At 45.8% G+C, this 13420-nt stretch overlaps 1 protein-coding gene across 1 annotated transcript in view; it reads left to right on the top strand.

Annotated features, from left to right (window-relative positions):
* Window positions 1-13420, top strand: part of LOC147116242 (aryl hydrocarbon receptor-like) — a 144206-nt gene that overhangs the window by 16247 nt on the left and 114539 nt on the right. Inside the window, 1 exon segment of the mRNA XM_085991021.1 lies at window positions 1075-1259. Within this exon segment, the coding sequence (XP_085847147.1) occupies window positions 1075-1259 (185 nt within the window).

The raw sequence follows: 13420 nt of genomic DNA, 5'->3' as shown, positions 1-13420 counted from the left end.
GGGAAGGAGGGGGAGAGAGAGAAAGGGAAGGAGGGGGAGAGAGGGCCAAAGGTGTTGGAGTGCTGGGCATTGGGGCTTTCAAGACCCTTTGGCCATGAAGCGAGGTCGAGATGGAGGGATGAAGAGGTTTCTGAAAAAAGCACTCACCCTGACGACCCGAGTGAGGTCGTTGAACTTCTTCCTGCATTGCACAGGGGTCCTAGGCACCATGCTGCTGGAGGTCACTCTGTGAGCCACCTCCCTCCAAGCTTTTCATTACTCGCTGGGCAGAGGCCTCCTGCCACTCTCCGGGTACAGCAGAGATCGCCTGCGCTCCACTGCACCAACCAGAGCCTCCAAGGCCCTCTCGCTGAAATGCTGCGCTCGCTCCCTGGCCCCTTCCATGGTCCTTGGCTGCAGGATTTGGCAGCAGGTCTGTCCAGGCTGAGATTCAGGGCTCTGATGCGCAGGGTGCGGCTGCAAATCAAGATCGACCCTCCCCTTTAAGAGCTGACCGGCGCCAGCATGTCTGTGTGCAATCGCTAACTGACAGCACCTGCGCTGCGCCCGCCCTCTGAGTTAGCGCCGCGCTCCTCCGGCTTAGCGCCTTAAGAGAGTCGTGCAGCGCCTGATTTAGCGCTGCAATCGGCTCCAGGGGCGAGACAGACCAATTTCGCAGTAAGTGGCGATACTTTGCGCCCGGCCGAGAATTGCGCCCCAAATGGGGCGATACCGAATTTCTCCCCCCCAAAGTATTTTAATTCATTATTTTCATAAAGTGAAGCGTTTGACAAAGTCAGTTATTCTGCTGAAACAGCATCCTGTCAATTACTTCTTTTGTGCGTTGCTCTCTGGTGTCGGCTTTGGCTTAGTGGTAGCACTCTCGAATCTACAACCTTCTGACTCCGGCAAGCCCCACTCCAGAGACTTGAGCACATAATCCAGGCTGCCTCTCCAATGCTGCCCTGTCAGAGGTGCCGCTTTCGGATGAGATATTAAGCCTAAATTATAACTGTGACTACACTTCAAAAGCGCTTTGGGACGTCTTGAGGTCATGAAGGCACTGTGTAAATGCAAGTCTGCCTTTCTCTCCAGCAAACTGGTGACCCCTGAAGGGGTGAAGTCCAATCCGTCCAAGAGACACCGTGAGCGGCTGAACGCCGAGCTGGAACAGCTGGCTGGATTGCTGCCGTTCCCCGAGGAGGTGATCAACAAGCTGGACAAGCTGTCTGTGCTCCGGCTGAGTGTCAGCTACCTGAGAGCCAAGAGCTTCTTCGACGGTAAGACCATTGCCATTTCTCTCTGCGCATTAGCGGAATCCCATCCTAATTGGTGGCATTATTTGCTTCTGTTTTAACACCGGCCGTGCTGTAGACCACGAGAATTCAAATGGGTTCATTTCTATCATGCTTGCTTTCCTCTGAGATCTCACAATGTAGTGACTTGCCTTGAGGTGGGCATGTGTGGGTTTTATTCCTCTTTTGCGGGTCTTGGCATTAGCTGCACTGTTGCTGTAAATGTGTTCTCCACACTGAGCTATGTTTGAATTTGTCTCTATTGACAAGCCAGTCCCATTAGTACCATGCTCCTGTATCTTAATATGAGTAGCAACCTTTATTTGCACGGCCAACCCTTTCTCCCACTTTCAGAATTCTCGTTCTACCTGGACCCCTCCCTCTGGCCTCTTGCCCTCTCTAGATCTTTTCATTGCTAACTGCCGCCGTGACATTGGCCGTCTCCATTTCTCTGCTCCCCTCACTCACTCCAACCTACCTCCCTCTGAATTGCAGCACTCCATTCTCTCAGATCCAACCCCGACATTGTCATTAAACCTGCTGACAAGGATGGTGCTGTTGTTGTTTGGCGAACCGACCTCTACCTCGCGGAAGCTGAACGCCAATTCTCCGACACCACCTCCTACCTCCTCCTGGACCATGACCTCATTACCAAACATCAAACCACTGTTTCCAAGACTGTCACTGACCTCATCTCCTCTGGAGATCGTCCTCCCATGGCCACCAACCTCATAGTTCCCCAACCCCGCACAGCCTGCGCTTCTACCTCCTTCCCAAGATCCACAAACAGGACTGCCCTGGTAGACCCATCGTTTCAGCCTGTTCTTGCCCCACGGAACTTATCTTTTCTCCCCTTGTCCAGTCTCTTCCCACCTACATCCGCGACTCTTCTGACCCCTCCGCCACTTTAACAGTTTCCAGTTTCCAGCCCCCAAACTGCTTTTTAATCTGTTTCATTTCCTGATATTTTTTTCCATTCTGATGAAGGGTCTTCGACCTGAAACGTTAACTCTGTTTCTCTCTCCATGGATGTTGCCTGGCCTGCTGAGTTTTTCCAGCGTTTTCTGTTATTATTTTGGATTTCCAGCATCTGCAGTATTTTGCTATCATAACCTTTATTTGTAGTTGTGCATAATCTTTCTGGTGGGAATTGGCATGTAGTGAATCTTGGCGTGGGCAGGGTATTACAGGAACGATCAATGTAAAGAATATTGTACTGTAACTCAGAGTACCTCTGCGGGCTAAATAATAATGGTAGTTTTTTAAAACAAACCACAGACAGCATGTGGTGAAGAAGCTGGTTGCATATTGTACATACCTGGTGCTTGCTCATATTTCACTCTGAGGGTGACGGGAGGAAAGTCATTTTAAAGTAAATTGCTCCCTGATAAAACCCTGTTAGAAAAGCTGAGTTTGAAACCTGTTGCCCCAAGTGAGGAGGTATCCACATCGATGCAGGTCGCCAAACAGCTTGTCACCCAACTGGAAGATACCCACTCAAGTGCAGCCGTGATAGACCTCTCCTCAGCTGACAGCTATTGGGGGAAGCTGTGATCAACATGCTTCCTGCTGCTTGATCCAAACCTGGTGTTGAAATGTAAGTGGAAGACTTCGCATCCACTCGGAGACTGTACTGACTGGTACCGAGCCGTTGATACACATCTCTATGCTAGAGTTGGCATGTAGGGATGGTAAGAACACTGATCGTAGTTATGCTGGATAGCAGCTAGCAAGGGGAAAGTGTGGAATAAAACCAGAAAATGCTGGAAATACTCAGCAGGTCAGGCAGCATCTGTGGAGAGAGAAACCGAGTTAACGTTTCAGGTCGATGACCCTTCGTCAGAACTGAAAAAGCTGGAGATGGAACAGGTTTTTAAGCAAGTGCAGGGAAAGGGGGGAGGGGAGGAAAGAAAAAAAGGGAATGTCTGTGATAGGATGGAAGGTAGGAGAGATTAAGAGACATTAAGAGAGATTAAGAGATGGTGCAAGGCAAAAGGAGATGGTAATGGGACAAGTTAAGAAACAAAAGATGGCTCTAGATGAAGTGTAAATGGCACTGGCAGAATGAAAGACAGCTGCCATGTGGGAGAGAGAAAAAGGATTTCCAGGGTAAGAGTGGCTTGATGTACATGGTCCACACGGGTCCTTACTGATCAGGGTACTTGGGTCTCTGAGCTGAACAGAGGTTGACAAGCCCTGAGAGTAGATAACTCTTTTCCTCCTGCCTGCCCAAGTGGGAATTTGTAAAAGGGGAAGACGATTTCTCCCAAAGGAAAATTATTAATCAAATTTTTGTGCAGGCAGTGAAGATGATACATTTAAGTTTGTGTTCTGAGCCCTTTCACTGAATATCTTTTGAGTTACCACGTATTATAAGAGGGCACGGGGATATAACGATAAGTCCTGCTGCTGGTGAGATTTTCGCAACATTTCCCGAGCTGTATTTCAGCTTGGGATGTGGCTTGTTGGCGTGTTAGTCTCCACTGCTGGAACAGGGCAGTGTCTGTTAAAGAGGCCTGACTGTGTGTTTGATTCGCTCCTTTAAAGAAACCGCCCCTTTGAGGTCTTCTATTGCGTGCCTAGTGTCAGGAAATTAAAACCTGTCCTGGCACAGTTCCAAACTTTTCAGTAATTGGTACTTGATATACTGCTTGCTCAGTTTACACCAAGTCTTTATCTGTCTAGGAGGACAAAGAGCAAAGAAAATATATTGGTTACGCTGCAGTTGGAGCACTATGTGCAGTTCTTGGCAGCTTAGAATGGGCAGGATATTGGAGCTTTGAAACGGTACAGCAAAAATTCACTGGAATGACACCAGCGAAATGAGAGATTAACGTTTGTGAAGGAAAAAAATCCAGACTTTTCCCCCTGGAACAGAGAAGGTTAAGTGGGGAGGAATCTTAACAATTTCAAGATTATAAAGGATTTTTGCAAGGTAAATAAATAGTGAAAGATTGATTCTGCAGGTTGGAAAAAGACTCTGGATTATTATTGGACATAAGAACATAAGAAATAGGAGCAGGAGTAGGCCATTCGGCCCTTTGAGCCTGCTCCGCCATTCAATGAGATCATGGCTGATCTTCTGCCTCAACTCCATTCACTGGTCCTATCGCCATATCTCTTGATGCCCTTACTAGTCAGAAATCTATCGAAATCTGTTTTGAATATAACCAATGACTGAGCCTCCAGAGTCCTCTGGGGTAGAGAATTCCAAAGATTCACCACCCTCTGTGTGAAGAAATGTCTTCTCATCTCAGTCCTGAATGGTCTACCCTTTATCTTGAGGCTGTGGCCCCTGGTTCTAGACTCCGCAGTCAAGGGAAACATTCTCCCAGCATCCATCCTATCAAGCCCTGTAATCATTTTGTATGCTTCAATGCGATCCTCTCTCATTCTTCTGAATTCAAGAGAATACAGGCCTAGTTTACTCAATCTCTTCTCATACGACAGTCCCGCCATCCCAGGAATCAATCTTGTGAATCTTCGTTGCACTCCCTCTATGGCAAGTATATCCTTCCTTAGGCAAGAAGACCAAAATTGTACACAATACTTCAGGTGTGGTCTCACCAAGGCCCTATATAATTGGAGTAAGACTTCTTTACTCCTGTACTCAAATCCTCTTGTAATGAAGGCCAGCATACCATTTGCCTTCCTAAAGACTTGCTGCACCTGCACATTCAATTTCAGTGACTCATGTACAAGGACACCCAGGTCCCTTTGAGCATCTGCATTCCCCAATCTTTCACCATTTAGGAAATACTCTGCCTTTCTTTTTTTTCTACCAAAGTGGATAACTTCACATTTATCCACATTATAATCCATCTGCCATGTTCTCGCCCACTCACTGAGCCTGTCGAGATCCCCTTGAAGCCTCTTCAGATCCTCTTCACAACTGACACTGCCACCTAGCTTTATATCATCAGCAAATTTAGAAATGTTACTTTTAGTCCCCTCATCCAAATCATTGATATAGATTGTGAATAGCTGGGGCCCAAGCACCGATCCTTGAGGTACCCCACTAGTCACAGCCTGCCATTCTGAAAAACTCCCGTTTATCCCTACTCTGTTTTCTGTCTGTTAACCAATTCTCAATCCATGCTAGTATATTGCCCCCAATTCCATGTGCCCTAATTTTGTTCACCAACCTCTTGTGTGGGACCTTATCGAAGGCCTTCTGAAAATCCAGATACACCACATCTACCGGTTCCCCATTGTCTACTCTACTAGTTACATCCTCAAAGAACTCCAATAGATTTGTCAAAAAGGATTTCGCTTTCATAAATCCATGTTGACTCTGCCCAATCTTAATATTAGTTTCTAAGTGCCCAGTTATTGCATCCTTTATAATAGATTACAGCATTTTCCCAACTACTGATGTGAGGCTAACAGGTCTGTAGTTCCCCGTTTTCTCCTCCTTTCTTAAATAGCGGTGTTACATTTGCTATCCTCCAATCTGCAGGAACCGTTCCAGAATCTATAGAATTTTGGAAGATGACAACGAATGCGTCCACTATTCCAATGGCCACCTCTTTCAGAACCCTAGGATGTAGATCATCCAATCCGTAGGATTTATCAACTTTTAGTCCCATTAATTTTGCTAGTACTGTTTTTACTAATAATAATTTCTTTAAGTTCCTCATTCTCATTACACCCTTGGTTTTCTCGTATTTCTGGTAGGTTTTTTGTGTCTTCCTCCGTGAAGACAGAAACAAAGTATTTATTTAATTTTTCTGCCATTTCCTCATTCCCCATTATAAATTCTCCCATCTCTGACTGTAAAGGACCTACATTTACCTTCGCCAGTCTTTTCCTTTTCACATACCTATAGAAGCTTTTACAATCCGTTTTTATATTTTTCGCTAATTTGTGCTCATATTCCATTTTCCCTTTCTTTATCAATTTCTTGGTCCCCCTTTGCTGATTTCTAAAAAGATCCCAAATCTCAGGCTGACTGCTTTTTCTGGCAACTTTATAAGCTTCCTCCTTTGACTTAATACTAGCTTTAATTTCTTTTGTTAGCCATGGTTGGATCACTTTTCCTTTTGGGTTTTTATGCCCTAGAGGTATATATGTTTGTTGCAAATTATGCATTATTTCCTTGAATGTTAGCCATTGTATGTCCACCTTCATATCTTTTAGTGTAGTCTCTCAATCTACCATGGCCAACTTGTCCCTCGTACCCTTGTAGTTTCCTCTGTTTAGATTGAAGACCTTAGTTTCGGATTGGACTACATCACTCTCAAATGTAATGTAAAATTCAATCATATTATGGTCACTTGTCCCTAAAGGCCCCTTTACCACAAGACTATTGATTAGCCCTTTCTCATTCACTGTACCAGATCCAGAATAGTCTGTTCCCTGGTTGGTTCCTCCACATACTGATCCAGGAACCCATCTCGCATGCATTCCAAGAATTCGTCCTCCACACCATTAGCGGTAATTTGATTTGCCCAGTCAATATGTAGATTAAAGACACCCATGATCACCGTATTGCCCTTGTTACATGCACTTCTAATCTCTTGATTGATACTGTGCCCTACATTACTATTACTGTTTGGTGGCCTATACACAACTCCCACCAATGTTTTCCGCCCTTTGCTGTTTCTTAGCTCCACCCAAACTGATTCCAGTTCTACATCATGATCTCTGCCAAGCCAAGATCTTTTATCTCTACCGTACCAATCTCATCCCTTATTAACTGTGCTACGCCACCTCCTTTTCCTTTTTGTCTGTCCTTCCTAAATGTTGAGTACCCTGGAACATTCAGTTCCCAGCTTTGGTTATCCTGCAAGCACGTCTCTGTAATGGCAATTACATCATACCCATTTACTTCTATTAGTGCCATTAATTCATTCACCTTGTTGCAAATGCTACGTGCATTTAGATAAAGTGCCTTCAACGTTGTCTGTTTAATATTTTTCTGCACTTTGACCCTCTTTATTGTTGGCCTTTGTTTCTGCTCCCTACTAGTTTTGCTGACTACTTTTCTAACTTGCTCTTCCAGCTTTGTTTTTCTCCGTTCTGGGCCCACACTTAGGTTCCCAGCCCCCTGACAAACTAGTTTAAAACCGTCCCAACAGCACTAGCAAACCCCCCTGCGAGGATATTGGTCCCGATTCTGCCGAGGTGTAACACGTCCATCTTGTACAGGTCCCACCTTCCCCAGAATCGGTCCCAATGCCTTAGGAATTTAAATCCCTCCCTCCAACACCATCTCTCCAGCCACACATGCATTTGGTCTATTCTCCTATTTCTGCTCTCGCAAGCACATGGCACTGGGAGTAACCCTGAGATTACTACCTTTTGAGGTCCTGCTTTTTAATTTAATTACTAGCTCCCTATATTCTGCTTGCAGGAACTCATCCCTCTTTCTACCTATGTCGTTGGTACTGATATGGACCACGACCTCTGGCTATTTACCTTCCCCCTTCAGAATGTCCTGCAGCCGCTCAGTGACATCCTTGACCCTGGCACCAGGGAGGCAACATACCATCCTGGAGTCACGCCTGCGGCCACAGAAACGTCAATCTGTTCCCCTTACGATAGAATCCCCTATCACTATTGCTCTCCCACTCTTTTTTCCTCCCCTCCTGTGCAGCTGAGCCACTCACAGTGCCACAGACTTGGCTCTTGCTGCATTCCCCTGAGAAACCATCTCCCCCAGCAGTATCCAAAATGGAAAATCTGTTGGAGAGGGAGATGGACCCAGGGGACTCCTGCACTACCTTCCTAGTTGTTTTACTCTGTCTGCCTGTGCACTCTTTACCTGCGGTGTGACCACCTCATTAAACATGCTATCCACGAAGATCTCAGCCTCGTGGATGCTCCACGGTGACTCCAGCCGCAGCTCCAGCTCCGAAACGCAGATTTTGAGTAGCTGCAGCTGGAGACACTTCCTGCACACGTGTTCGTCCTGGACACTGAAAGTGTCCTGACTTCCCACATAGCACATGGACAAAGCGGGAAAAGCTATAAGCTTTCTTTTTGCCTTTTGGGGTTATCAGACCATGGAATAACTGGTTATGGAGACAGAAATCTATAACATCGAGGTAATTGAATAATTATTTGAAAAGAAGGAATGGAAAAAAGACACAGGGATGGGGGGTGGTTGGGGGGAAAGGGAAAGGAAATGCCATCAGTGTAGATAACTTCAGTTGAAGAGCAGAGGCTGGGTCGACTGAATGACCTCCTTCTGTAATTTCTATATAGAGAAAAAGGAATTAAAAACGGTGAATGCTGAAACTAGACAGCCGGTCCATCAGTATCTGAAAAGAGAAGAGACGGATTAGTGTTTGGGATAAAGACCCTTTCACCAGAATTCATCAGGGTTCCAACAAAGGGTCTCTTCCCAGAAACGTTCACCTGTCTTTTCTCTTTTCAGATGCTAACCAACCTGTTGTGTATTGCGAACATTTTCTATTTTATTTTAGTAGAGAGTCAGCAGTTTGGTTTCTAAAAGGAGCTGCACCTGTTGCAGACAACAGGAAGTGGCTATTTTCGTGCTTTGTCGGTGATCTGTTGCACTTGGTACGTGTCTTGATTGCGCTGTAACCCAGACTTTCCTTCTAAGCTAAATTAACTTTGTGGTTGCACCATGAAGATAACCTTCATGCTACCGTAAATGAACTGACTGTGAAAAGAATTGATTGTTACTGAACCACATAGGCTAGGAAGCGCCCAATCTTGATCCCTCGCCTGCGCTGAGTTACTTGAGTAGGAGTGATGATGTCAATTGGCTTTAGTACCGTGGCTCGGGGGAGAGAGAAAGATGAGCCAGGGTGCTGCACCCACTGTCGCTGAGAATAAGAAAGAACTTGCATTTATTTAGCACCTTTCACGACTTTAGCAAGTCCCAAAGCACTTGTACAGCCAATGAAGTACTTTCCGAGTGTAGGCACTGTTGTAATGTAGGAAAACTCAACAGCCAAATTGTGCACAGCAAGGTCCCAAAAACAGATGAGTTAAATTACCGGATAATCTGTTTTAGTGGTGTTGGTTGAGGGATAAATATTGGCCAGAACACTGCTTAGAACACCCATCCTCATCTTTGAATAGTGCTGTGGGATCTTTTACATCCACTTGCAGACGGGGCCTCGGTTTAAGATCACATTTGAAAGATGGCACCTCCAACAGTGTAGCACACCCTCAGTATGGGACCTCGCTGGCGCAGAATGGCTGCCCATTTGTCTACGTAACAGTCATTGCACTTCCAAGTAATTCATTGTCTGAAGCGGTGAGTCTTTTAGACATGATGAAGTGCTCTCTAAATACAAGTATTGTTCATTTATATGCACTTTCCAGCAACAATTGGCCTCTGTCGTTAGCTGAATTTTTTTTAACCCCCTCTCCCCATAGTTCAGCTGCTGAACGCAACTGTAGTGTCCGCAGCATCACCACAGCCAAGATCAGTTAGGTCAGCACAAATGAAGGGTCGATTTGGGGATCTTTCTGGTCAATCTGAGTTAACACGTTGCGCGTGCATTTACTCGCTGTAGTATCCAGGGATCACCAGTGTGGATTGGGGCCGAGCAGTGCAGCTGCTCTCAGCCAACGACTTGCCTGGAAAATGCAGTTATATCAGCATTGATCTCACGGTCGTCTGTTTTGACCTGGCATTAACATTTTATTGGCCCGGCCACTTGGATACACAAATCCAAACTCTTCAAACAAGAGGCAATGTATTCCCAACCGTACACTGGGTTGAATTGTTGCTGGATGAAATGTGCATTCTCTGGCTTCCAATCCACAAATTCCACCCTGACCTTCAGTGTTCTGTGACCGTGGTGTGTTTCCTCCCTCTGTCCTCAGCCATGTTTTGTACAAAATGCCAGAGGATGGGATTAACCCTTTGAGGGCTGACCACTCTTTTTGTAACTTCCAACTTCGTTTCAACACACTGCTATGTATAACTGTAAACTACCTCCACATTTCTGACTTCTAATAGCAAGTCTGACTTCCTGAAATTATTTCCGATTACTGAGCATGTGTGTGCGACTCGGCGTGTATGCAAAAAAAACATTCTTTAACTGCTTATGTGAGTTTGAGATATGGCGTGGTAAGTGTAGCATGCTTAAGAGGAAAAAGGTGACTTTGGACCTATGGTTCCCAAAACTCTCCACCACTGGGGTTTTGCTCGTATCATGTCTGGGTCGGTTATAGACTAATTGATAGAAATTTATTGCTATGATTAGTCAACCACTTCATTATCATAGTGTGACTATCCGGGTGGTAGAAGCTGAACCAGATGGAACTTGGTCTTTTTTCGTTTATCTTTTTTCTTATTTGAAAGGGAACTTTGGAAGCTGTCCAGTACCGCAGTGGGTAAATGTGGGTAAAATCCCTGGGCTATGTTGAGTGGGACCTCAGCCTCCTCAAGCTACGGCAAAGGGAGGTGGACAATAAAAATCAGCCAGAGTTACTCGCTGACTCCTGTTAAACTAAACAGACTGGCAGAACCACCTCCAGGTTCCCCTCCAAGTCACACACCACCCTGACTTGGACATAAATCGCCGTTCCTTCATCGTCACTGGTACAAAATCCTGGAACTCCCTACATAATGGCACTGTGGGAGTACTTTCACCACACGGACTGCAACAGTTCAAGAAGGCGGCTCATCACCACCGTCTCGAGGGCAGCTAGGGATGGGCAATAAATGCTGGCCTTGCCAGTGATGCCCACATCCCATGAATAAATATAAAATATGTACAATAGCCACTCTGGTGAAGAGGTGCTGGAAAGCTGCCAGTGTCAATGGGGACTGACTACATCACGAGTCAGCATTTTCGAGAGCGGAGAGAAAAACTTGGGAAAACAAGAGAAAGTGAGCCTCCTGTTTCTGCCAGTATATGGCTATATTTCAGCTCACAGGGTCTGCAGATTTAACTACTGTGGCTACAAGAGCAGGCCAGAGGTTGGGTATTCTGCGGGGAGTGTCTCACCTCCTGACTCCCCAAAGCCTTTCCAACATCTACAAGGCAAAAGTCAGGGGTGTGATGGAATACTCTCCACTTGCCTGGATGAGTGCAGCTCCAACAACACTCAAGAAGCTCGACACCATCCAGGTTAAAGCAGTCCTTGATTGGCACCCCATTCATCACCTTAAACATTCACTCCCTCCACCAACGGTGCTCCATGTTTGCAATGTGTACCATCTACAAGGTGCACTGCAGCAACTCACCAAGACTTCTTCAGCAGCACCTCCCAAACCCGCGACCTCTTCCAACTAGAAGGGCAAGGGCAGCAGGCGCATGGGAACACCACCACCTGCAAGTTCCCCTCCAAGTCACACACCATCCTGACTTGGAAATATATCACCATTCCTTCATCGTTGCTGGGTCAAAATCCTGGAACTCCCTCACTAACGGCATGGTGGGAGTAACTTCACCTCATCGACTACAGTGGTTCAAGAAGGCGGCTCACCACCACCTTAAGGGCAATTAGAGATGGGCAATAAATGCTGGCCTTGTCAGCGACGCTCACATCCCATGAACAAAAAAAAATGTGCAGCGAAGCTGGCAGGTGTGTAACGCACAGGGCTATCACTGCAGTCTTTCAATCGCCGGGCATTGGAAAAACCATCTATCTGCCCTCTTGGCCTAAGTTTAATATAGGGTTTGCGTCATATTGACTCGCTCCTGTACCTTTCAATTAGAACTCCCATCCCTTCAACATGGTGGCACTGAGGAATCTCTGCTCCTAATGCAGAATGCTCTGGGTGGGGGAAAGTTAAGAATTTCAAAGGGAGGATCCTTACATGGAGATTCTTGCAACAGATTGTGGTTCATGCAGGGAAATGAGGAGGACATTTACTAAAGCACCTGTAGCTGACATCATGGAGGAGTGGTGAGATGTAGGTTTCCATGTCCTGCATATACTGTATATCTCTCTCTCTCTCTCTCTCCTCCTCCACCCCCCCTGCCCCCCAAACCAGGTATTATGGTGACAAGCTTCTGAGCAGAGGCTTTAGAGCATCTCTTCAGAAGGAAAGAAAAAGTTGGTGAGGAGGTGGGAAATTATAATCAAACATTAGAGAGAGAGAGCAGAGACCAGCAGAAGACTAATTCCAAGTGTAAAGGAAAAGAAGACAATCTCATGAGAATTTTCACCCACAATAAGTAGGGACATCAATCACTTACATTAAAAGTGCCAAGCGGTAGAAGCTGCGAAGGGCCCTTCCTTGTCCATGCTGATTTTTGTCTGTGACCGTGGACAGTGTCTCCAGAGGCTGACTGTCCATGTAAAATGCAGGTGTTTGGTATGTGTGTTGGCTTTTCTTAAGAGCTCTCCATGTTTGTGTTCTCTCTAGACTAGAGCAGCATTGGCGTAGGCCATTCAGACTCTCTGCTTTGGGTGGCCCCAGGGTGACCTTCGTGGAGAGAACTTCAAGAGTTAGATGCCTTCAGAAAGATTTAAAAAATCCTGCCCTGTAATCTACAATCAAAGCAGACGAGTGAGAAAAGTATGCGGTTGCAAGTATCTTGGTGCCATGCCTAACATTGCGTGACTGCTTATCGCAGAAACTTTAGCTGGGATTTCATAATCTGATGCACCAGGCTTGATTGACTAATCTGCATTTATAAGGAAAGCTTTTCAGCCCTGGTACTAGAAAGTGGAGGAGCTTGCAGTGTGAAATTGGGAATGTTGAGCAAGGCGCGTGCAGCAGACTGTGGTTTCAGTGCAGATCTCAGTCGCGATACAGCACTTCAGTAGAAAGGTCAGAGTTGTCCTCATTTCTTGCACGCACATTTATTGTCTTTCACTGGGGGGGGGCGGTGCAGGGAAGCTGATTGGAGTTGTCAAGTCAAAGCTAGCCAGTGTGAGAGAACTTGTTTTATTAGACATCCTGTGGGTAGAAGGTGACGATTTGGCAACAGTGGAAATGAAATGTAATTTCTGTCAGGTTTTTTTTCTTTTAGTATTTTAGATTTTCTGTTTTGTACATGCATGTACAAAATCAGTGAGTATACAATGCTATGTGTGTTCATACATAAATTAAAACCATCATAGTTTGTTTTTTCTTAATTTGAGGGGGGGGAGAATGCAGCATATCAGGAGCGAGGGTGGGTTGGTTCCAACCGGGAGCCCAACCCACAGGGTGATTGCCTCAGTGATAGAAAATTTGAATTCATAACTCTGGTTCAAGTCCC

Source organism: Somniosus microcephalus, chromosome 6, assembly GCF_052327205.1.
Source record: "Somniosus microcephalus isolate GS21.2 chromosome 6, FLI_Smic_1.0, whole genome shotgun sequence".
Taxonomy (NCBI): Eukaryota; Metazoa; Chordata; class Chondrichthyes; order Squaliformes; family Somniosidae; genus Somniosus; species Somniosus microcephalus.
Note: the sequence above shows the minus strand (reverse complement) of the source record. Positions and strands in the feature narration are given on the sequence as shown.